General features: G+C 39.4%; 2 protein-coding genes across 3 annotated transcripts in view; both read left to right on the top strand.

Moving 5' to 3' along the window:
* The window catches only part of LOC127433071 (palmitoyltransferase ZDHHC8B-like), a 241,047-nt gene extending 224,963 nt beyond the window's left edge, over positions 1–16,084 (top strand). Inside the window, exons 3-11 of one of the 2 annotated variants that reach the window (XM_051684716.1) lie at positions 5,778–5,899; positions 6,023–6,180; positions 7,176–7,348; positions 7,617–7,719; positions 7,793–7,884; positions 7,969–8,098; positions 10,238–10,340; positions 10,426–10,532; positions 14,017–16,084. In XM_051684716.1, the coding sequence (XP_051540676.1) occupies positions 5,778–5,899; positions 6,023–6,180; positions 7,176–7,348; positions 7,617–7,719; positions 7,793–7,884; positions 7,969–8,098; positions 10,238–10,340; positions 10,426–10,532; positions 14,017–14,943 (1,915 nt within the window). In that variant the 3' untranslated portion in view covers positions 14,944–16,084. Of the gene's footprint in view, positions 1–5,777; positions 5,900–6,022; positions 6,181–6,790; positions 7,349–7,616; positions 7,720–7,792; positions 7,885–7,968; positions 8,099–10,237; positions 10,341–10,425; positions 10,533–14,016 lie in introns of both variants that reach the window. The other variant, XM_051684717.1, reaches the window with a different exon arrangement.
* Positions 16,085–21,126: 5,042 nt separating this feature from the next.
* Positions 21,127–22,829, top strand: part of LOC127433066 (splicing regulator ARVCF-like) — a 31,038-nt gene continuing 29,335 nt past the window's right edge. Inside the window, exons 1-2 of the mRNA XM_051684706.1 lie at positions 21,127–21,241; positions 22,491–22,636. Of these exons, the coding sequence (XP_051540666.1) occupies positions 22,616–22,636 (21 nt within the window). The 5' untranslated portion in view covers positions 21,127–21,241; positions 22,491–22,615. The remainder of the gene's footprint in view (positions 21,242–22,490; positions 22,637–22,829) is intronic.

Here is a 22,829-nt window from a genome sequence, read left to right on the forward strand (position 1 = left end):
TTTTTAGTGGAAAACGGTTCTTTAGACCATAAACCTGTCACTGAGAGGTTCTTTGGAGAACCAAAAATGGTTCTTCTATGGCATTGCTGCAACAAAACAAAACAAAAAACCCCACCTTTTTGAAACCTTTATTTTAAAGATGTCCAGTCAAGAGTAATCCTAACATTTTATGAAAGATTATAAGAGAAGTAGGATTCATCAGTTTGTTGCACTGATCATATTTTAAGGCAAACAATGATTTTGCTATTTTCTTATTTTCAGCTCATTTCATTGATACTGAGCTTTTCCTTTTACCTATGGAATATGTAAATATTTGTTTGCAGATCTTATATGTTCCAGCATGCAATGCTGCAAGGTGTGTGTAAAATCTGCTTTTATAATGTTGTTTCTGACAATGTATTTGGGGTGCCGCTGTTGACTTAGACCGGCTATTAATATAACTAAACTAATGAGAGTGTGGCACGCCAGCTGTTCTGTGTGGCATCATCGGTCTGCTGGATAGATTTTGGTTTGCTGTAAGCACAGAGTTTAGTTGCTCCTGGAAATTCACACACTGTTGAATAAAGTAGAGAATGTTACTATGTGTGTACGCGTGGCGTAGTGGTTTAAGCTCTGGACTGGAACTGAAGGGTCAAACCTTAGATGGGTTGATTCATGAATTATCAGCATTCACACTTCACGTCACTCCAGGGTGATTGTCCCTGTGATGAGTGACTGCAAAGTCGCTGTGGATAAAAGTCTATGCTAAATGAACCTACTGCTGTTTATGTGAGGAGTCAGTTTGAGATGTCTAGTCTTCAAGAGTTAGTCATTCGGTTATAAATGCATTCTTAATGTTCTGCATAGAGAGCTGCATATTGCTCTTAGAGTTAGAGTTAGAACCATGTATTGTTCATCAGGGATTGGAGCGTGTGTCGATGTTGTGTCGAGTGATGAACTCCCCGCTGAGCAGATGGTTACAGATCAGTATTGGTCAGGTCTGCTGGAGATATCGGTGTTAATCCTTTCAGAAGAAATGAGGAACTTAAAGTGGAAAAGCTTTTGTCCTCACAGAGAAATCACTCCTGTTTGATACATGACCTACATATCAGTGTTTAACACGCTTTCTCTCAGCTACACACAACACTATTAATAGAACATAACAGAATAGAATATAATAGAATATCCTTACAGCAGGGACATGAATATGTTCTGATTCAAGCTAAAGGCTGTTTTCACAGAATAATCACAGGTGCTTTGATTTATATACAGCCATAACTGTCCAGAGCAACATGTCAAGCTGTGATTTATTTGACGTGTCGTAATGCGTGTGACTCATTGAACTCGTTTCGCAGGAGACATGAAGAATTTGAGTGAATCGTAGGGAAACTGTCAAGAACATCTCCTGGTCATATTAAACATAGGCTTTATTTTCCCACAATATGGAAAAAATGGTATATTGAAAAGCAATTGTTCTTTTTTCACTTGATTCAAATCCTATTAATTCATTTGATTAGACAGTTTTTGGATTATAAAATGTAATTTAACCTCTTAAACTCTCTGTTGGGAGGTGCTATATGGCAAGCTGTTTTATCACTTAAAACACTGAAGTCCCTGGATGCATAAGTTACATTTACATTTATGCATTTGGCAGACACTTTTATCCAAAGTGACTTACAGTGCCCTTATTACAGGGACAATCCCCCTGGAGCAACCTGGAGTTAAGTGTCTTGCTCAAGGACACAATGGTGGTGGCTGTGAGGATCAAACCGGCAACCTACCAGTTATGTGCTTTAGCCCACTACGCCACCACCACTCAAGTTAGGCATATGTGGTATCATTTGAAGGCTTAGAATCTCAACTTTGCAGAGAACCCCATCACTTTTGCATTTAGTTACATAAAATAACAAAATAAGGCCTGAAAACATTTGTGTCGCAAATTTGCACCACCTAGAGGTTATATTTAAAAATGAATATAAAAGTCCTTCACTTAAAGGTGCAGTATGTAAGATTCAGAAACTCTTGTTATTAGTGACACCTGTGGCCGTTAAGTGAACTGCAGCCTGTTGCTCGTGCTCGTGCACACACTCCATAGGGACACGAGCGAGCATGACCAAAACAAAGAGACTGAACGTGATCCACCGGCATTATGCTGACAGATGAGGAAGCATAATTAAAATTACACAGTTATGATTGTTTTACTACAAACTTTGAGACTGTATATTATATTTGACTCTCCAGTGCTGGAACAGGGCTAAAACAAAGTGTGGATATAGGTCTGACTATGCGAGACTGTAGTTTGAAGTAATCACTTTTCTTGGCATGATACATTTACTGCATTTATACGATAGCCTATGTCGGCGTTAGATAGCTAGCCAGATTTATCAATAGCTGTTAGCTAAATTTGGTGGATGATGACAGTAGCTGTTTATAAAATAGACTGTACATTATAAATATGTTGACACAATTCAGTATTGATGTGGTCACAACTGTCATGTTGATATATCGATGTGCTATTGTTTTATAATAATAGAATGTATATATTTTCTGTATAACCGTTACGTTACACTAATGAATGGAGCTTTTTGCATTATCTTGAACACTGTCTAGCATTCATTTCATGTGTTATTGTAGTTTAGCTAAAATGACACAGATCAGTCCTTATGGCACTATATTTCACATGCTTTGCAGTTATGCAAGTTTACCTGTCCAGTAAGAAGAACGCCAATTCAGGGTCGGTTTTGATCCCCAAAACTGAACGAAGGTCCCTCCAGGAATCAAATGCCCTGCCGATGTTCACTCTAGTTTTCGCTCGACCACGATCACGTTCCCGCTTAGCCAGATGGGATTCAGTAGATAAATGGTTTTTTTGTCTTACTCTGAGTTTGTGTAGGAGTCGGTGTTGTGCTGGGAGCCGGACGTTTGCTGGATAACATCTCTAAGATAACGTTATCTAGTGTTGCAGTTTGTTGTCGCTGTTGAATAGCGGAAGAGAAGCACTGAGGCTCTCGGGAGCGCACATAAACGTCACATCCTTTGGATTTTCCTGGCAAAAGCGACCCGCTCCCTTCACATGAAAATCAGTCTACAGGCTTTAATAGGCAACCTAGGAAGTCTGGGAAGGCTCATTTAAGTTGCGTCACAAATTGGCAAAAAAAGGCGAATATTACATGAAAAATTTTACATATTGCACCTTTAAATAGACAAGTCATATATCAAATGAAAGCTCTCATTCTCAGGAAGGAGACTGTACAGTTTATTTTGTTGCCATAATACCAAAGTTTGAATTATTTTCAAAAATATCACAAAGTGAAATTTTCTTTTGGTAAGGCATAAAATGCAAACGTCTCTTTTCTGTGCTGACCACTGATCTGTAAGCCCCAAATAGCATTAAACTTTATATCAAACCTTACCTTGGGTTGTTAGCTTTAAAATGAGTTAAAGAAATTACTTGTTTGTGAGCATGCTTGGATGAATAATCCAATGTTGTGTCAAAAAAACAAACAAATCATCAGCAAAATATGTTCCCATCCATAGAAGTTTTTCAATGACACCTACAGGGATTTTAAACAACTTAGAAGCCAAGATATTCAACACAACAGTGTGGAAGCTCTCAGCACTTGTCTATGGGTGAGGGCTGAAATGTGTTAGAGCTCCACTTATATTTCAGATCAATATAATGTGATGGAAGATGATAGAGGAAAAATGATTTTTTCTAGTACTTGCTGCCATTCAGTGGAATAAAATCAGAGTTTTTAGAGGACACAGAACTGAAATGGCATGCTTTTAAACTTTAGACATATAAAAAAATTTATAGAAATTATGTTTATCATAAAATTGTAAACATATACAATGTTATTTATTAATTAATGCAATCATTATAGGGGGTTATCTATTTCAGGTGGCAACCCCAAAATCCTGCAGAGTATAAGAGGTTAAAACACGGAATTCAAAAAAAAAAATATATATATATATGTATATTATTTTGATTGTGGGGTATAAATATGATCTGGAAATGTTCTTGGCAGGTTTCGTGAGATTCACCTTGGGTTTTTTATTTTTTATTTTCTCCCCAATTTGGAATGCCCAATTCCCAATGCGCTCTAAGTCCACGTGGTGTTGTAGTGACTCGCCTCAATCCGGGTGGCGGAGGACGAATCTCAGTTGCCTCCGCGTCTGAGACCGTCAATCCGCGCATTTTATCACGTGGCTTGTTGAGCGTGTTACCGCGGAGACGTGGCACGTGTGTAGGCTTCACGCTATTCTCCGCGGCATCCACGCACAACTCACCACACGCCCCACCGAGAGCGAGAACCACATTATAGCGACCACGAGGAGGTTACCCCATGTGACTCTACCCTCCCTAGCAACCGGGCCAATTTGGTTGCTTAGGAGACCTGGCTGGAGTCACTCAGCACACCCTGGGATTCAAACTCGTGACTCCAGGGTGATAGTCAGCGTCATTACTCTCTGAGATACCCAGACCCCTGAGATTCACCTATTTACACCATCACACAGAAGACAGAATGATTCCATCTATATGTTGTGATGGTTTGGATGACTGTAGCACTGTTGTGTTATTGAGCAGATGTGATTCATGTAGATATTTTATTATTGTGATAACTCGTGTCTCTCTGTAGTTGCTTTGTCGTGTATTAGGACAGTATGAGGAGTTGTATAGTGCGCAGTCTGGACTGTTTCATATGGATCCACCAGTTTTGTGTTCATAAACGGCAGCAGACGGGTCTTTGATCCAGATTGTGTAATCTGGGGATTAATGATGTACAGACAGACCACCGTCACTACAGACGACCGTTAGCAGCTCATTCCACCGGAGTCTGTGACCTTCAGTCATTGTCTCTGCGTTGATTTTGTTCTGCTGTGTGGAGGATAGAAAGTATGCTCAGGTATATATAGAAATAAATATGTCACCAAAATGACAAAATATAAAGAAATAAAAATATGTTCAGAAGTATCACACATTTATTTGATGAAAGACTGAACTTAATCTGCATCCCAGCGGTCGTGATTGCTGCCGCATCTAATCTCACATTCCGGATGCAATCTTCCTCCCGTTCAGCTTTTATTTGATTTTTTTATTTGGACTGATCCACACTTATTTTTTTATTTTATTTTGATTTGTTGTTGTTGATTTGTAATCTGTGTGATCTGTTCATACTATCTCAGTTCTGCAAATGACGTATAGATGTCTATAAATATGCATTTCAGTGGAGAAATACGTTTATTTAATGATTGACCTAGAATAAATTATAATCTTCATTATTTAAGTTGTTATTTTAGGACCTAAATTTGAGTCCATTCAAGTTGAAACAACAACATTTAAATAGCAAATCTGAGTTAAGTCTACTTGCATCTAGTTACTTGAACTTATATAGTTAAGTTAATTCTATATTTACACCAAGTTAAGTGAACTTAACTACACAAGTTTTGGAGACACTATTACTCAATTCAGTTGAGTAGAGTCAACTTATTAGGGTTTTCAGAGTACTTTATTTGACCAGTAAGATATTTAATAAAGATCTTAAATTGATTATGAATCAAAACAACATATTGATATATCGACTTGATGCCAGTAAACAGTATTTCATATGAATGTTCTTTAAATGTAACGTTCGATGAAATCTCATGAAGACAAAAAATGTAATGTGCACTGGTGAATGGTTCACAATAAGACCAGGAATGTGTATTAAGAAAAAAGTGCCAATTTTGATTTCATGTTTACTATAAGTATCAAAACTTGTAATTATAGGAACAGTAAACATGATTCTCTTCCTCAGGTGTCCTTGGCTCGCTGAGCATGTGTCTCTCGCTTTCCCACCATGCGTCGGAATCGTGTTCCTCTTTGTTATGGCAAACTTCACCATGGCAACGTTCATGGATGCCGGCGTGTTCCCAAGAGGTCAGTCGAGTCAAACACATCATCACCCTTAATTGTTCAGTGAGCGAGACTGTAATCATGTGTAGAGCGAGAACACGAGCACTAAACACGCTCTCACACATTGACACTCTGTTTTGACAACAGCTCATGAAGACGAGGATAAAGAAGATGATATCCGTGCTCCGCTCCATAAGAATGTGGAGGTGAGAGGCGTGCAGGTGCGCATGAAGTGGTGCGCTTCCTGTCACTTCTACCGGCCGCCCAGATGTTCACACTGCAGCGTGTGTGACCAATGTGTCGAGGTGAGAGTGAGTGACAGAGAAAAATCATGATAGAATACAAATTTTTTTGATGCTCGTGTCTAGGCGTTCTGAGGAATATATCTGAATAAGCATTGTTGTCCATAGCAACACTACATAAGTGGAGAAGGGTCTGTCTGCAAGACTAGTACAAAACACGCCCACTACAAGTTACGCCCCCTCTTCAAATAACCAGCAAAATGCTTGAGTCTTGCAACAGCTGGATCTCACATTCTTACACAATGTTTGTTGTGTTTATTTGGAGTCCCGCAGCAACCCTACACCTATCCCTAAACCTAACCCTAACCACAAAGATTAAAAAATACAAAAGTTGCCGAGTGACTCCAGACAGGTCTCCTAAGCAACCAAATTGGCCCGGTTGCTAGGGAGGGTAGAGTCACATGGGGTAACCTCCTCGTGGTCGTGATTAGTGGTTCTCGCTCTCAATGGGGCGTGTGGTAAGTTGTGTGTGGATCGTGGAGAGTAGCATGAGCCTCCACATGCTGTGAGTCTCCGCGGTGTCATGCACAACGAGTCACGTGTTAAGATGCGCTGGATTGACGGTTTCAGAAGCGGAGGCAAATGAGACTTGTCCTCCGCCACCCGGATTGAGGTGAGTAACTGCGCCACCACGAGGACCTGCTAAGTAGTGGGAATTGGGCATTCCAAATTGGGAGAAAAGGGGATAAAAAAAATCATGATTAAGAAAAATTGACGTTAAACCTTTTTAATTAATTGCATGCGTTTACGTGAAATACAGTATTTCATGGAATATCTCCATTTTCTCTGTCCATGCTACAACACGATAGTGCCATTTTCAAATTTATCCACCTGAGAGCATTTTCGAAATGCTCAGTTTTCACTGGACAAAAACGCCTTTTGAATGTGGACGGAAGGCCAAAACGTAGCAAAATTCATGTGTTTTCAAACGAAAACCAACAATGTTCATCGTATTATAAACAGCACAGTAACACTGCATGTTTTGTAAATCTAATCAGGATTTTGATCATCATTGTCCATGGGTGAACAATTGCATCGGAAGGCGGAACTATCGTTTCTTCTTCCTGTTCCTCCTCTCGCTCACTCTTCACATGGTCGGTGTTTTCTCCGGCGGTCTTCTGTATGTCCTCGATCATCTGGAGAACTTGTGGGAGCTGCATGCTGCTGTCACGTATCCTTAATTAGCAGTGAAGTGTCACAGTTCTACATTCCTACAGCCACTTCCGCCCCGCCCCATTAGACAAACTGATATTCCCGTCCCAAACTCATGTCAGGTTTGCGCTCTTCATGAAATCAAACTACCAATGGATTTCTAACAGTGCCTCTGAACATTAAAATGAAATTGAAAAAGTATTTTAACATCCAGAGTTGACACACTTCAGCTCTAAGGCAGGTTGAGAAGATGTTTGGAGAACTGCACCTTGACTGTGTGTGTTCAGGTTGGCGGTCATGAGCGTCTCAGGTTTGTTTTTTATTCCGATCTTCGGTCTGGCCTGCTTCCATCTGGTGCTCGTGGCACGAGGTCGCACAACTAATGAACAGGTACGAGCGTCTTTGACATGCCCTTAAATGTGGTTTAAAACTGAATTTGCTCCTACAGAAGTCTTCTGCACAGGTTACTGGAAAGTTCCAAGGAGGAGTCAATCCATTTACCCGTGGCTGCTGTGGCAATGTGCAGTTTGTGCTTTTCAGTCCCATCACTCCAAGGTGAGCTGAAGATGTTCAGAATTGTGTCATTTTTTCACAACGACAGTGTCACAGCGAACATCCATTCTGTTCTTTTTACGACAGATACGTGGAGAAATTTAGCGACCGATTGCCGGTTCGCATACAGCCTCCTTTCCAACGGCCAGAGTCTCATAAACTGACCCCTGGGAAGAGTGCAGACGACAGCGTCCAGAACCAAATACTGCCAGTGATGGTGATTTCAGACTCTCATCTCTCTGGACGCTTTATTTAATTCATATTTTATTTGTGGTACATGAAAGCCGCGAATAAATGAATGAAGTCAATCATCAAACCACTTAATAACCTGCATTCAACATGTTTATGGAAAGTATCACGATACTATTGTGTGGGGGGCCTGGGTAGTTCAGTGGTAAAATACACTGACTACCACACCTGGAGTCGTGAGTTTGAATCCAGGGTGTGCTGAGTGACTCCAGCCAGGTCTCCTAAGCAACCAAATTGGCCCGGTTGCTAGGGAGGGTAGAGTCACATGGGGTAATCTCCTCGTGGTCGCTATAATGTGGTTCGCTCTCGGTGGGGCGCGTGGTGAGTTGTGTGTGGATGTCGCGGTGGATGGTGTGAAGCCTCCACACGCGCTATGTCTCCGTGGCAACGCACTCAACAAGCCACGTGATAAGATGCGCCGGTTGACGGTCTCAGACGCGGAGGCAACTGGGATTCGTCCTCCGCCACCCGGACTGAGGCGAGTCACTATACCACCACGAGGACTTAAAAGCACATTGGGAATTGGGCATTCCAAATTGGGAGACAAAAAAAAAAAAAAAGATACTATTGTGTACAGATGATACATTTATACCAGGTTTAAGCATATGATGCATATGTGATAATTGTATACAGATTTTAAAAGTCATTTTAATTCAAACAGATTTGTAAATTAATCATTTAGACAGATTTGTGAACAGTTCCGACTAATTCATTGAAAAGAACTGACTCAAATGAACGATTCGCTCACAAAACAGATAACTATGACTTGCAAGCAAGTTTTACTTTTCAGAGCAAAATCTTGCTCATTAAAAATATTTTTAAAGCAGTGGAAAACAAGACAAATTTATTCTTTATATAAATTCCCATGAATTTGAGAATGCATTAATTTCCATCCATGCCTGGAAAACACCATTTTAAAATTCCCTGATGATATTCCCAGGTTTTCCATAAGAACGCTGTTTATATTGCATTTAAGCATATAAATATCAGTGGCTTGTTGACATGAAATACTTTAGTCAAGTTGACATGTCCTGCACTGTCATGCTAAATACTTGTCATGCTAAATCTAAAACTACATTAAGCTATAATAGTAAAATATATTATGCATGCATCTTTTATGACCTCATATTAATAGAGAGACTATATTATATGGAATATTTGTTCGTCAAAAATGTATTTTGTCACACTGCAGGACCATTTAAAATCTAGTTCAAATAATTTATTAAAGGAATATTCCGGGTTCAATACAAGTTAGGATCAATCAGCAGCATTTGTGTCATAATGTTGATTACCACAAAAATTAATTTCGACTCGTCCCTCCTTTTCTTTAATAAAAGCACAAATGTGTGTTCCAGTGAGACACTTACAATGGAAGTCAATGGGGTCAATCTGTGAACATTAAAATACTCACTGTTTCAAAAGTAAAGACACAAGACATAAACAATATGTGTGTTAACATGATTTTACTGTTATAAAATCACTTACTAAACACATCTGTGGAAAGATATAGACAATTTGACAACTTTGTTGCCATGACGACGTAATGCCATAAGCTTTAAAATGACTGAAATATTTTTGTATTAATGTAAGTGCTTTTATTAAATTATAAGCTTCACATTTCTGTCTTTAAACCCTCCGAAAATTGACCCCATTGACTTCCATTGTAAGTGTCTCACTGGAACACACATTTGTGCTTTTATTAAAGAAAAGGGGGAACGAGTCGAAATAAATGTTTGTGCTAATCAACATTATGACACAAATGCTGTCCATTGATCTGAACATGTATTGAACCCGGAATATTCCTTAAAATTACAAAAAAGTTTCAAAAGTTTCATTTTGCAAAATTTAAAATAAATATATTTATTTATAAAAGAACAATAAGCATTCTTTCATCTAAATTCATATAAATTGCAACCTAAAATATTGACGTTAATTAAAAAAGGGTTCATGGATCTGTTATTTGTCAGCTACTCCAATATATACAATTCAAACCTATTGTAGCACTATAGTAATAGTGTAATATATCTCATTATTGGAGTCTATAGAATTGAGCGTTTATGAGCTGATGTCTTCTATAACTTTCATATGTGTGTACTGTGTGTGTCAGTCTATAGATGAAGTGGATGTTCCTGACAGTAAACGATTGAACGCTCCACAGCCGCTGTCCCCGGATCCAGTCCTGCTCAAGAACCATCTAGCTGCTTTGGAAGGTGTGTGAATGTGTGTAAATCAGTAAATATGAGGCTCTCACAGAGTTACTGAACACTAAACAATGTCATTCATTTTTCATTAAAGAGAGTTTGCTCCATTCCCGGACTGTGATGCCTTCAGGACGCAATATAAATAAACTTCACACTTCACAATCGCCCACCAGAGTGCTGGACCAGGCTCCCAGAGATCAGGTGAGAATACAAATTTAAGATCTGTTCCAAAACTTAGTGAGCTGCCTAAATAGCACTGTTTGAGTGTGCTGATTAGAGGGCGACCAATAGCGAATTTTGCCAATACTGATAAGTAAGGTGGTAACCGATAACCGATTAATTGGCCGATAGTTTTTAAAATCGATTCATAGAATGTTAAAGAAATGTCTTATGCTGAGTTCGGAATGGCATACTACCCATACTACTGACAGCCATAGTCTTTCCTTACTATGACGGGCTCAGACACAGAGGCTACAAGAGTCCACAATAAATAAAATCCCAGATGTAGTTTATTGTTCAAACATAATCCCAATAATAACTATAAGATTTGGTGCATAGTGCAGAACGCTAAACTGAAAACAAACCCAAAATACACAAGGGACTCTTATTTTGAAATGACGGAGACTTGGCTCTGTTACAATTACAAAATATGCATTGAAGTGAGGATAAAAATATGGATGAATACTGTCAAATTATGAATGATTTCAACACAGCAAATCCCCACATGGTTTTAACTTCACCTCTAGAGGCCGCTGTTATACTGTAGAATCCTCCAGCGTCGGCAAGAGGAACACTGAGGAATAAATAAAAATATCTGCAACCATTGTCATATGTTTTTGCAGATAACCGATAGTTCCTAAAAGCAACTATCGGCACCGATTAATCGTTAAAACCAATATATCAGTCTACCTCTAGTGCTGAATACTTGAATGACTGCCTATGTACTGTAGAGCGTCCCAAATTAGTCATTTATGAGGTTCCATTTCGGTTAGGATGCTGGCCTGTTCACACAGGTCACGATGCTTCTTGCTGTTGTTTTTAGCATCTCTTGCCATGAGCGCAGCATTTTTAAGATGCCGGGACATAAACTTTAACTTTTACAAATGTGTCCCGAGACCAGGGTTAGAAATGAATGAGAGCTAGGGGCAAAAATGCCACTGAAATTGACTAAAGTGCCCCCAAAATTACAAAGACCCTCCACAGTATTAGCACTTCAGCACAATGTGTGTACATTTCAGATGACCCCTTGCCACACCCTCCACAGTATTAGCACGTTTCAGCACAAAGTGTGGACTTTTCATACGGCCCCTTACCACACCCTCCACAGTATTAGCACGTTTCAGCACAATGTGTGGACTTTTCAGACGATCCCTTACCACACCCTCCACAGTATTAGCACGTTTCAGCACAATGTGTGGACTTTTCAGACGATCCCTTACCACACCCTCCACAGTATTAGCACGTTCAGCACAATGTTTGGACTTTTCAGACGGCCCCTTACCACACCCTCCACATTATTAGCACGTTTCAGCACAATGTGTGGACTTTTCAGACGATCCCTTACCACACCCTCCACAGTATTAGCACGTTTCAGCACAATGTGTGGACTTTTCAGACGATCCCTTACCACACCCTCCACAGTATTAGCACGTTTCAGCACAATGTTTGGACTTTTCAGACGGCCCCTTACCACACCCTCCACATTATTAGCACGTTTCAGCACAATGTGTGGACTTTTCAGACGATCCCTTACCACACCCTCCACAGTATTAGCACGTTTCAGCACAATGTGTGGACTTTTCAGACGACCCCTTACCACACACTCCACATTATTAGCACGTTTCAGCGCAATGTGTGGACTTTTCAGACAGCCCCTTACCACACCCTCCACATTATTAGCACGTTTCAGCACAATGTGTGGACTTTTCAGATGGTCCCTTATCCACTGTAGGCAAATTTTCCAAATTATATCAATGTTAAATTGGCGATCTGAAACGATCTGACCAACATAAATACGGGACAAATCTTTTTCTTTTTTTTTTTTTTTTTTTATTGATTCAATACAGGACGCATCATTTTATCTTTAAATACGGGACGATCCTGTATTTTACGGGACAGGTGGCAACCCTAATATAATTCTTAAAATTCTATTCTAAGCTTATTTACAAATACACACATTGCGATCATCACTTTGAACAATTCGATATGAATTCCTAAAATCCCAAGAGCGATTATCAATGCCTGTTTTTAATCTATGCCTTGTTTTGTTTTTTGCCTTATTCATTGGAGGCATGACCACTTATAACAGTTTTTCACAAGCTTCTCATTCCTAATCCGGAGTAATGCTGTCATGTCCTCTGTGTTACGTTATTAGATTTGTATGTTAAATTAATAACCAAAAATATTTGGAAATACATGATTGTAACGCTTGTTGGAGGGACGAGATGAGAGAGTGTGGATCTAAATGCAGATTCTTTTAGTAATAAACAAATGAAGATGATACAAGGAAGGTTATAACAAAGATAAAGTAACACTACAGCATTGAAGGGTAACAATGACAAGAACTGACAATGAACAACTGAAACTGAGGGGGGTATATACACATGAAGACTAATGAGTAAACTAGGGACAGCTGGAAACAGTCAGGAGGAAATCAGGAACATAGACATGACAAGGAAAATACCAACACTTCAAACTAAGAGTCCTGCATAATTTCAACATAAAAGTCTCTGGAAATAGTACGATGACAAAAGGGGTTCATATGGTGACAGGATCCCAGAATGTGTTTCAGTCACAATGTTATGCAGTGTAGAGACCAGGAAATAATCGAAATATTGAAACACGTCTGTCGACGTTGTTATGGAAATATTACCAAATGAATAAATATTGAATCGCATATTGATAATTGGAATCTAATTGAATCAAATCCAGTTTGGAAACCAGTGCCAATACCCTACAAATATTAGCTGATGTTGATTTAATTTGATTGGTTACAGCCTACAGTATCTCACTATTCAATGATTCAGTTGAAGTATTTGAGATAAAAGGATGACACATATGATTTGTCCTTTTACAATGTTAGTAAATATTGCATTTATAAAGGTAAAAAATGCCCCTTAATGGAAACATTTATTTTGGACACTGCCCGAGACACCTGCATTCTGTTCCGTTTATTGCGCTGTGCCATGTTTTTAAAAAACAAACGATTCTGTGTGAACGGCCCCTTAGAAGGCAGTACAGAGCAAGGCAGCTCAGTAGTTTTTGGGACAAAGTTTTAAAGATTTTTCTGCAGTATACCTGCACTGCAAAATGGTTTTTTAACCCTTATTTTTTTACTTATTCACCATTAAAAATATCTAAACATCCTTAAAAACAAGATTCTTACTATAGAAGCAACATTGCATACTGTTTTGATAGAATATATCTTCAGTTGAGTTTATTTTATTTTTTTTATCTTATTGGCAAGTTTTTTATTTTTTCCTGTTTTAAGCATAAATCTAACAATGTAGTGAGGTTTATATCTGATATACATCTTAATATAATATACAAGGTAGTAAAAGTGTCTTGTTTTAAATATGTTTAGATATTATCAGTGGAAAACAAGACAAACTACTAATTATGAAAAATACTTTTTGCTGAACATTCCTAGATGTTGCATTGAAGTTTTCCTCATTTATCCGTGTAGATTGGGAAGAGAAATTCTCCGCTGGTATCTCAAGATATGGTGTCTGAACCGAGTCTGATACAGTCTGAGAATCAGACCACCGTCTCGACACACCTGCAGTCCAGCGCGCTCCCCGTGAACTCTCTGACTCTCAGTTTCCACTCGCTGAGTCTTAAACACGCCAACCGCCTGCGTACGGGAACTCTGGGTCCCCATCCGACCCTCAGCAGCCGAGCGAGCAGCCTGTCATATGACAGTCTGCTGCGGCCGGGCGAGGTCGTCCAGCGAGGGGTGCTTGGTGTGGCATACCAGACACCGTTCCTGCCCGTGGATCCCGGTCTGTCCAGGGGTCTCGTCGACGTGCAGCGGATTCCAGCACATAACTGCAGCCCGGTGTTCATGAACATCAGCCGACATTCTCCACAAAACCGTGAGCCGTCGCCCGTTCACTACGACAGCCTCCCCAAACCGGTAATGAGCTCCATTCAGGAGCGGCGAGAACCAGATGACAAAGACAAGCCAGCACCGGGTTTCCCACAGGTGTCGCTCGCTCTCGGGACAGACACCAATATCTACGACACGCCTAGCAGACGCAGCCTGCCACATGAATTCCGGGGCCCTTTGTCTCACGGTCCCATCCCACCGGCATATGGCTCGCGGGAGTTTCTCTTGAGCAGCGTGGCGTACGGTTATGGCAGCAGAACTCATCTCTCCTCCTCTTCATCTTCCTCGCTCACCCGTGCTCCCAGGACCGCCAGCTTGCCCCTTCACTTCAACGCAGGGCTGCAGGGACGCTCGCTCTCGCCGTCTGTCTATCACTCACTGGAACACCAGTCGCAGCTTTCACCCTCCATTCCCGTCTGCTCTTCTGACTTCCTCCAACGGACAGCAGAAAGCGCTGGCATTCATCGCAACCTCAGAGAGCACAGACCTGAACCCAAACGTTGAGTCTTGATTCCTAAAAAATGTGTGTGTGAGTCAGGGGCAGAGCCAGGAGTTGGGTGGCCGGGCAGGGGCCAGCGATCAGTCTGTGGTGGCACAGAAATTTTTGGGCAGCATTTTCATATAGTCGGACGGGGGTGGTTGCAATGGGGTGGCCAGGCTTCGGTCCATGGTTGCCACGGCCACCCCTAGCCACCCCCTAGCCCCGACACTGATGTGAGTGTGTGTGTGTGTGTGTGTGTGTGTGTGTGTGTGTGTGTGTGTGTGTAACTATTTAAAGACAAGGGTTCCTACGGTCGTGGACAACCTGGAAATATCAAGGAATTTTCTCAATTTTTTGGAAAGTACTTATTAGATTTAAGATTTTTGCTTTGCTTGGCTGCGGTGTGAGGGACAAAAATATATCCAGCCACATAAAATGACTTTATAATCGCTGTTTTGTAGCTTTTAGTACATGTCTGTAGCTTTAAGATCATCTGTATGCTCGTGTATGCCTAAAAGTTGACAGTACCTCTTCCAGAAAAGCAGAATAAAAATATTGATGACTCATCCTGCACTACACAGATTTTTGCCCAATCAAATACTCTCTAGAACAGAATGTCCCTCACCCTAATACCACTAATTAATATCAATTTTAAAAAATGACATACATTAACACAGGAAAGAAATCCGTTAGGACTAATAAACAAACGTTACATCAGGACTTTTGAAATCATCCTTACGCCACTGTAAATTTCTATAGTGAATCTACATTTTTCTAGTTATGCTCAGCTCTAAAATATTTCAGCACTCATTGCTTTTTGTGTATGCAGTCTCTGCAAATAAAATAATTTTTACAGAAAGTATCCAATAATCATGAACGAATGGAAATTAATTTGTCAATAAGTGTAGAAACCCTGTAAGAGATTTTTGTAGCTTTTTGTGGTTTTACAAGATTATATTCTATATTTGTTGTGTTCTATGAGCAAAGAGAATATATGAATGCACTGAAAGAGCTTCGTTCTGTGCTTTTATTAAAAGACATAGTTATTTCAATGAATGAATGAATTATACTTATTATAATGTTTGTCTAAGTGTTATTATGGTAAGTGTAGCAGTACTGTGTTTTATAATTTGTTTATTAGTTAATAAAGTTTGTTTTCTTTAATTTATAGTTTTAGTTTCATCTGTTTTAACCGTAGGATAAACTGTTTTAATTATGTTCTCATCAAAGTAATAATTCACCCAAAAATAAAAATGCTCTCATCATTTATTCACCCTCATGTCATCCCAGATGTGTATGACTTTCTTTCTTCTGCAGAACACAAATGAAGATTTTTAGAAGAATATTTCAGCTCTGTAGGTCCATACAATGCAAGTGAATGGTGACCAGAACTTTGAAGCTCCAAAAAGCACATAAAGGCAGCATAAAAGTAATCCATAAGACTCCAGTAGTTTAATCCATGTCTTCAGAAGTGATATGATAGGTGTGGGTGAGAAATAGATCTCCGTTTTTACTATAAATTATCCTCCTTGCCCAGTAGGTAGCGATATGCACGAAGAATGCGAATCTGCAAAAACAAAATAAAATGTTTGAAGTGAAAGTGAAAGTGGAGAAATCATATCACTTCGGAAGACATGGATTAATCCACTGGAGTCTTATGGATACATTTATGAGCTTTTTGGAGCTTCAAAGTTCTGGTCACCATCCACTTACATTATATGGCCCTACAGAGCTGAAATATTCATTCATCTTGTTTAAACCAATCTAAATATGTTACTGAGAAAAACACTTCAATAAAAGGAACAGGGTGATGTAGGTCACATTGTATTCTGTAGGTCACATGTTCTCAGTCCAAGTTTCATTCAGAAGTTTTATAAAGACAGAGGGACTCAGGAATAGAGCAGGAATGTAGATAATGATTGGACACACAAGTGCCATCCAGTGTTCACAGAGACACATTAAATGGTGTTCCAGTGATTCACTGGAAATGATCCACTACAGAAAGGCATGAAAATCCTTTTTTTCGTGGTCACAATCTCCTCTGACTGTTTTCACATGAATTACTCATTTTTATTCATCTCACTGACTCGAGTCTTTTGAATCTGTTCAGTAAAGAGATCCAGATTCGTTGACTGATGCATTCTGTCATTACATCTTTACAGCAGTAGTGGGCGACAAATGTCTGTAATGCGTTGTTATGTGTAATGAGTCATTGAATCACTGATTCTTTAAACACTCTTGAGTGGAAGTGAACAATGGAAGTGAATTAAAAGATTTGTTCAAAAACACAGATTCGTTCACAAACCAAACACTACAAGTATTTTAGTGGATGGAAGTATGAGGTTCTGAGGTGATTACAAATGACAGTTTAACAAGTCCACAACGCGAAGCAGCTTTTTTGAAGTCGCATCGAAAATCACTTCTCATCACGTCCAGTGGAGGATAATTAACGACTAGCTGTGTTGGTAATCGATGTTGAAATATAGATTGACCTGATGTGCTCTCAGAAACAGACTCGACCCGACTGTCACACTGAGTAGGGTAAATGAAGGTCTACTCTATATATTGCTTATTTTATGTCTCGGTATGCATATAGGGCATGGGTGGGGAACCTTTTTCCCATTAAGGGCCAGGGGCGGAGCTATGGGTTGGCCACCCCATTGGCCACCCTACTCGCAATTGCCATTTTGGTCATTTTTTGTCTTGGGCACAATTTAGTTAGTCTTTCTACACCAACAACCATCATCTACCCCCACACCTCATCCGGTGATACAAACACCCCCACCCCCAAACTCCTGGCTCCGCCCCTGTTAAGGGCCATTCGAGTATTTACGGCATTATCCGCGGGTAATTGCTTGCAATTTCTGATTGTGGGTTGAAACAGAGACTGTGGTTGAAATTAACTTACGCATTCTGTTACGTGCTCATGACCAAGAAAAAACACTCAAAAGTCAGTCTTTTTGTGTTATCATTTCAAATGATTTTAATTATTTTATTTTCTATATTATTTTATTTTTTACAGTTAATTGAATCCAATTATTTCTCATATGGCCTTGTGGGACTTATTCAATGGGGCAAAAGGTACATTTGATTTTATTTTCTCCCAAAACACTAAACAGCAACAAAAACTACCACAGCACTTTCCGGAACACTGCAAAATATTCCTGATCCATGAGATCATTGCGTGTAATGTCTAAAGTTTGATTTTGAGGTCATTCATATTTAATCATTTTTTAAATGATACAAATGTATGTAGCAAATGAAAATCCCTGAAATTATCACATTTATTTTAAAACAAAATACTTATAAGTAACAAAAGTTTTCCATGAACTGTTCAATAAGTGAAAAGATAGTATCTGGGGTGAAACGCCCCATAAGACACATTTCTTCATTTATTATGAAGAATGTTTAAAGTGTGCTCACACTGACTGATCCAATCACAACAGAGATTCATTAGTTTATAGAATACTTCAGATGTGATGAAATGTCACGTGTGATTGAAATAAACAGGAAATGATGCCCCTTTTCTGAAGTGTTTATTTAGATAACTTTTGCTAAAAAAAAAAAAAAGCAGTGTTTGCATAAGTTGACATTTTGCCCTGTAACTATTGCCCTAAAAACTACGTTTTCATCATCAGTTCCCTGGCAAAGTCTGGCACCAACAATCATGCCACGGTCGAAATCACTGAGATCACTTTTTTTCCCCATTCTTATGGTTGATGTGAACATTAACTGAAGCTCCTGACCCGTATCTGCATGATTTTGTGCACTGCACTGCTGCCACACGATTGGCTGATTAGATAATCGCATGAATAAGTAGGTGTACAGGTGTACCTAATAAAGTCCTCGGTGAATGTATATATATATATATATTGCATAAAACGGGCATAATTAAGTTTTACATGAACATTTTCCATTTGTCACTGTCTCTGTCACTCACACTCGTTTGCTGTATCCTCCTAACCCTAAAATCACTAATAGAAACCTGTTGATATTATCGGATTTAAAGCAAAACATGATTTGGTCGATTTATGAGCCTTTTTTACTAGTGTGAACAGCTGAAAATGTCGTTTTTTGTCATGTTTTACTATATTAGCACATAAATGTATAAACATATTTCAAAAATATCCCAAACTTTTATAAACATCTCTTTAATTTTGTCATAGAAATGAATGGTTAATAATGCTCTGATAGCACCCAGATGTCTATTTAATGTGTGTTTACATCTGGAAGATGCAGTTTTTAAGGCGTATCTGCTATACGTCTATAAGACGTTTCCTCTCGGATGTCAATAAGACATTCAGCTGATGTCTTTGAGATGTGTTTGATTGAGAATGTGTACAAATCTCATATTTTTGAAAGAGGTGTTAATTAGAATGTGATGCTTTCTAGTTGTACACGTGCTGTCTGGGATTATATTATGTATATCAGACTGTTTTATTTGCAAAGATCAAGTAATATAAAAATGAAATGTGACAATAAGTTGTCTCTATATCTCACTAGTTCCCCAAATCAGTTTGAATTATACAAGTGTACATGATGCAAAATTTGGTGAAGCACACCATCAGACGGCCATTAACATTGATGTGCCAGTATGAATAAATCATCTTTATTCTCTGAACCTGTCTTTGATTCAAACCAGTGACTTTCAATCCCGAGCACACTGTTCACGATGAGGACACGGTGAGCGTCTGGCTGGTGTGCTGGAATCATTTATCCGGCCTTTGATTAAATATTAACAGTGATGAGTGTGCGTGTCAGCTCTGGTGTTTGATGTGTGGCACATTGGAGCGGGTTCGCTCGGGGTGCAGTGATAACGAAGAGAGCTGTGAGATCATTGGCTGGGCTGTGATGATGTGTACTCATGGATGTCAGACAGAGCCTCTGACAGGTTCAGAACAGAATCGGCGCTGTGTTTGATTCTGTGTTTGGCATTTAAAGGCGTAGCTTTGTCTTAGTTTTTGTTCTTTTAAAGAATGGTGCATGCCGTCAGGTTTAAGAGGTTAGTATTGCTCGTGTATTGGTCTTCTAGAGGTGAAAAAAAAGAATGAAAAAATATATTTTGCTTGAAGCAACTGCTAGTCATGACAACAGGCCCCACAGTGCAGTGTCAATATTAATTCTGGCTGTAAACTTGTATTGAACTTAGAAGTATTCTCCTTTAAAACTCCATATGAAACGGTTTTTGCAACCCATTTTACTTCAATAACAGGATGTTGAAATGAGACATTCAATGAGAAAAAACATTAAAGGTGGGACTTGATTTTATCCACCAGGAACTGATTGGAGGGTGTAAAGTGTCTCTATGATGGTTGGTTGAAAAGTAAGAGGGCTTGATGAGGTCAGCTGAAAAGGAAAGTCGTTTTAGAGGCGGAGCTTATTAAGTTATTACACTTTGATGAACGATTACAAATGCATTTTCTCTTTGGAATAATGTGCACTGATAAATCATTCGCAATAACACCAGAAATATTTATTAAGAAAATAAATACTGTAGAGTCCGTTTTCTTTCATGTTGACTTTAAGCTAGTTAAGTTCACTCCAGTGCTTTCGTTCATTTTATGTTTACTTAGATTTGTCTTGCAGGTTCACAAATATGACTAAATTAATCCTGTTATCAGAAGCTCTTTAAACCACAGAAGCGTGTCGTCTCAGCCATACACACAGATTCTCAGGCAGTCCATCAAGAATCATTTGCCGTGACATTTCCCAGGGCGTAAACTTACTGTTGAGAGTGATTATGAAAATGTTTTGCTTAAATAGGACAGGCCGAAGCGAATTCAAAGGGCACCAGTGACAAAAATAAGTATATTCTGTGTGGGTTCAGTGTGCTAGACTGTGTGTGGGAATGCTGGAATGTGATGTTAGTATGAAGTGTTTGTGTCACTTGAAGCATGTTTACAGAACCCAAACATCAAGATTTTCATATGAACACAGTTAATCAGTTATGTCACATGATGGCTGAGTAAACACTGTGTTACTAAACGTGTGGGTGTATTTTTATGGCCTGATTTCTCGCTTTATTTAATTCTACTGACTAAGTGTCATGATGAAAAACATTTACATAACATGACAATGTATTGCTTTATCTTGTGATTAGTAATGCCTGGTTGAATTAGTCTAATGGAGCTCATTTAATGCTGGAGTAATCAGTTTACACAGTGAGGAGATATTACTGTTGTGTGTTTATGTCTGATAGCTGGTGTTTATCACAATGGATGGCAGTAAGATGATCTCTGTGGATTCTTCTCATCATGCTGAAACACAGATACTGTACATGATGATGTTTTTTATTTATCTGTGACACAGCTGGATGTGCAGGTGAGTTGACAAGCTCATAAATCAGTTTGATGTTTCTAAGTGTGTAGGTAAACATTTAGAAAATGCTTTTATCCTTGGTGATTTCTTACAGGGACCTATTCTGTGTGACTCTCATGTGCCGTGATGTTATGACAAATGGTTATATATTGTGCTTTCTGTTACAGACATTTTTTGTCGACCAGTGTAGTCTGATTCCCAAACAAATGACTCTAATGAGTGGCTTCTTTTGAATCTACAACGTGAACAGTGTAGTCCGATTCCTGAACAAATTAATTTTATGAGTCGCTTCTTTTGAATCTACAGCGTGAACAGTGTAATCTGATTCCTGAACAAATGACTTTTATGAGTCGCTTCATTTGAATCTACAGCGTGAACAGTGTAGTCCGATTCCTGAACAAATGACTTTTATGAGTCGCTTCATTTGAATCTACAGTGTGAACAGTGTAGTCTGATTCCCGAACAAATGACTCTAATGAGTGGCTTTTTTGAATCTACAGTGCGACTTTTATGAGTCGCTTCTTTTGAATCTACAGCGTGAACAGTGTAGTCCGATTCCCGAACAAATTACTTTTATGAGTCGCTTCTTTTGAATCTACAGCGTGAACAGTGTAGTCCGATTCCCGAACAAATGACTCTTATGAGTTGCTTCTTTTGAATCTACAGTGTGAACAGTGTAGTCTGATTCCCGAACAAATGACTCTAATGAGTGGCTTCTTTTGAATCTACAGCATGAACAGTGTAATCTGATTCCCGAACAAATGACTTTTATGAGTCACCTCTTTTGAATCTACAGTGCGAACAGTGTAGTCTGATTCCCGAACAAATGACTCTAATGAGTGGCTTCTTTTGAATCTACAGCATGAACAGTGTAATCTGATTCCCGAACAAATGACTTTTATGAGTCACCTCTTTTGAATCTACAGTGCGAACAGTGTAGTCTGATTCCCGAACAAATGACTCTAATGAGTGGCTTCTTTTGAATCTACAACATGAACAGTTTAGTCCGATTCCTGAACAAATTACATTTATGAGTCGCTTCTTTTGAATCTACTAAACAATGTTTTATTGAAAATGTAAAAATGCAGAACGTTTTTTGTGAGGGTTAGGTTTAGGGGTAGGGTTAGGGTTAGGGGATAGAATCTATAGTTCATACAGTATAAAAACATTATGTCTATGGAGAGTCCTCATAATGATAGCTGCACCAACATGTGTGTGTGTGTGTGTGTGTGTGTGTGTGTGTATGATCAAGTGCATGTGGACGCGTGAGTCGCGGGGAAGGATGGGTGCTCGGGTGTGAGCCGCAGCGAGACGGCTTTAATTCACAGCAGAAACCCCTCGACGCGTTCTGCTGCGTCGCCGCTGAGATCCGCCAGCATGCCTGCAGATGTTCAGGAGGTGAGTGCTGCCATCCGCTCCGTTCGTTTCACTGCGACTGCAGCATGTAGAGACGCCTGCATGGTTCTGCGTGTTTCCATGCGCTGATGCGGCTGCTGTAACGTGCAGTTTTTAAGATGTGATTGCAGGTGTGTGTGTGGGTTCCTGTAACAGTCGTTTTGCTGGTAAACGATGAAGTAATTACATGTTTCGT

This window comes from Myxocyprinus asiaticus, chromosome 42 (assembly GCF_019703515.2).
Source record: "Myxocyprinus asiaticus isolate MX2 ecotype Aquarium Trade chromosome 42, UBuf_Myxa_2, whole genome shotgun sequence".
Taxonomy (NCBI): Eukaryota; Metazoa; Chordata; class Actinopteri; order Cypriniformes; family Catostomidae; genus Myxocyprinus; species Myxocyprinus asiaticus.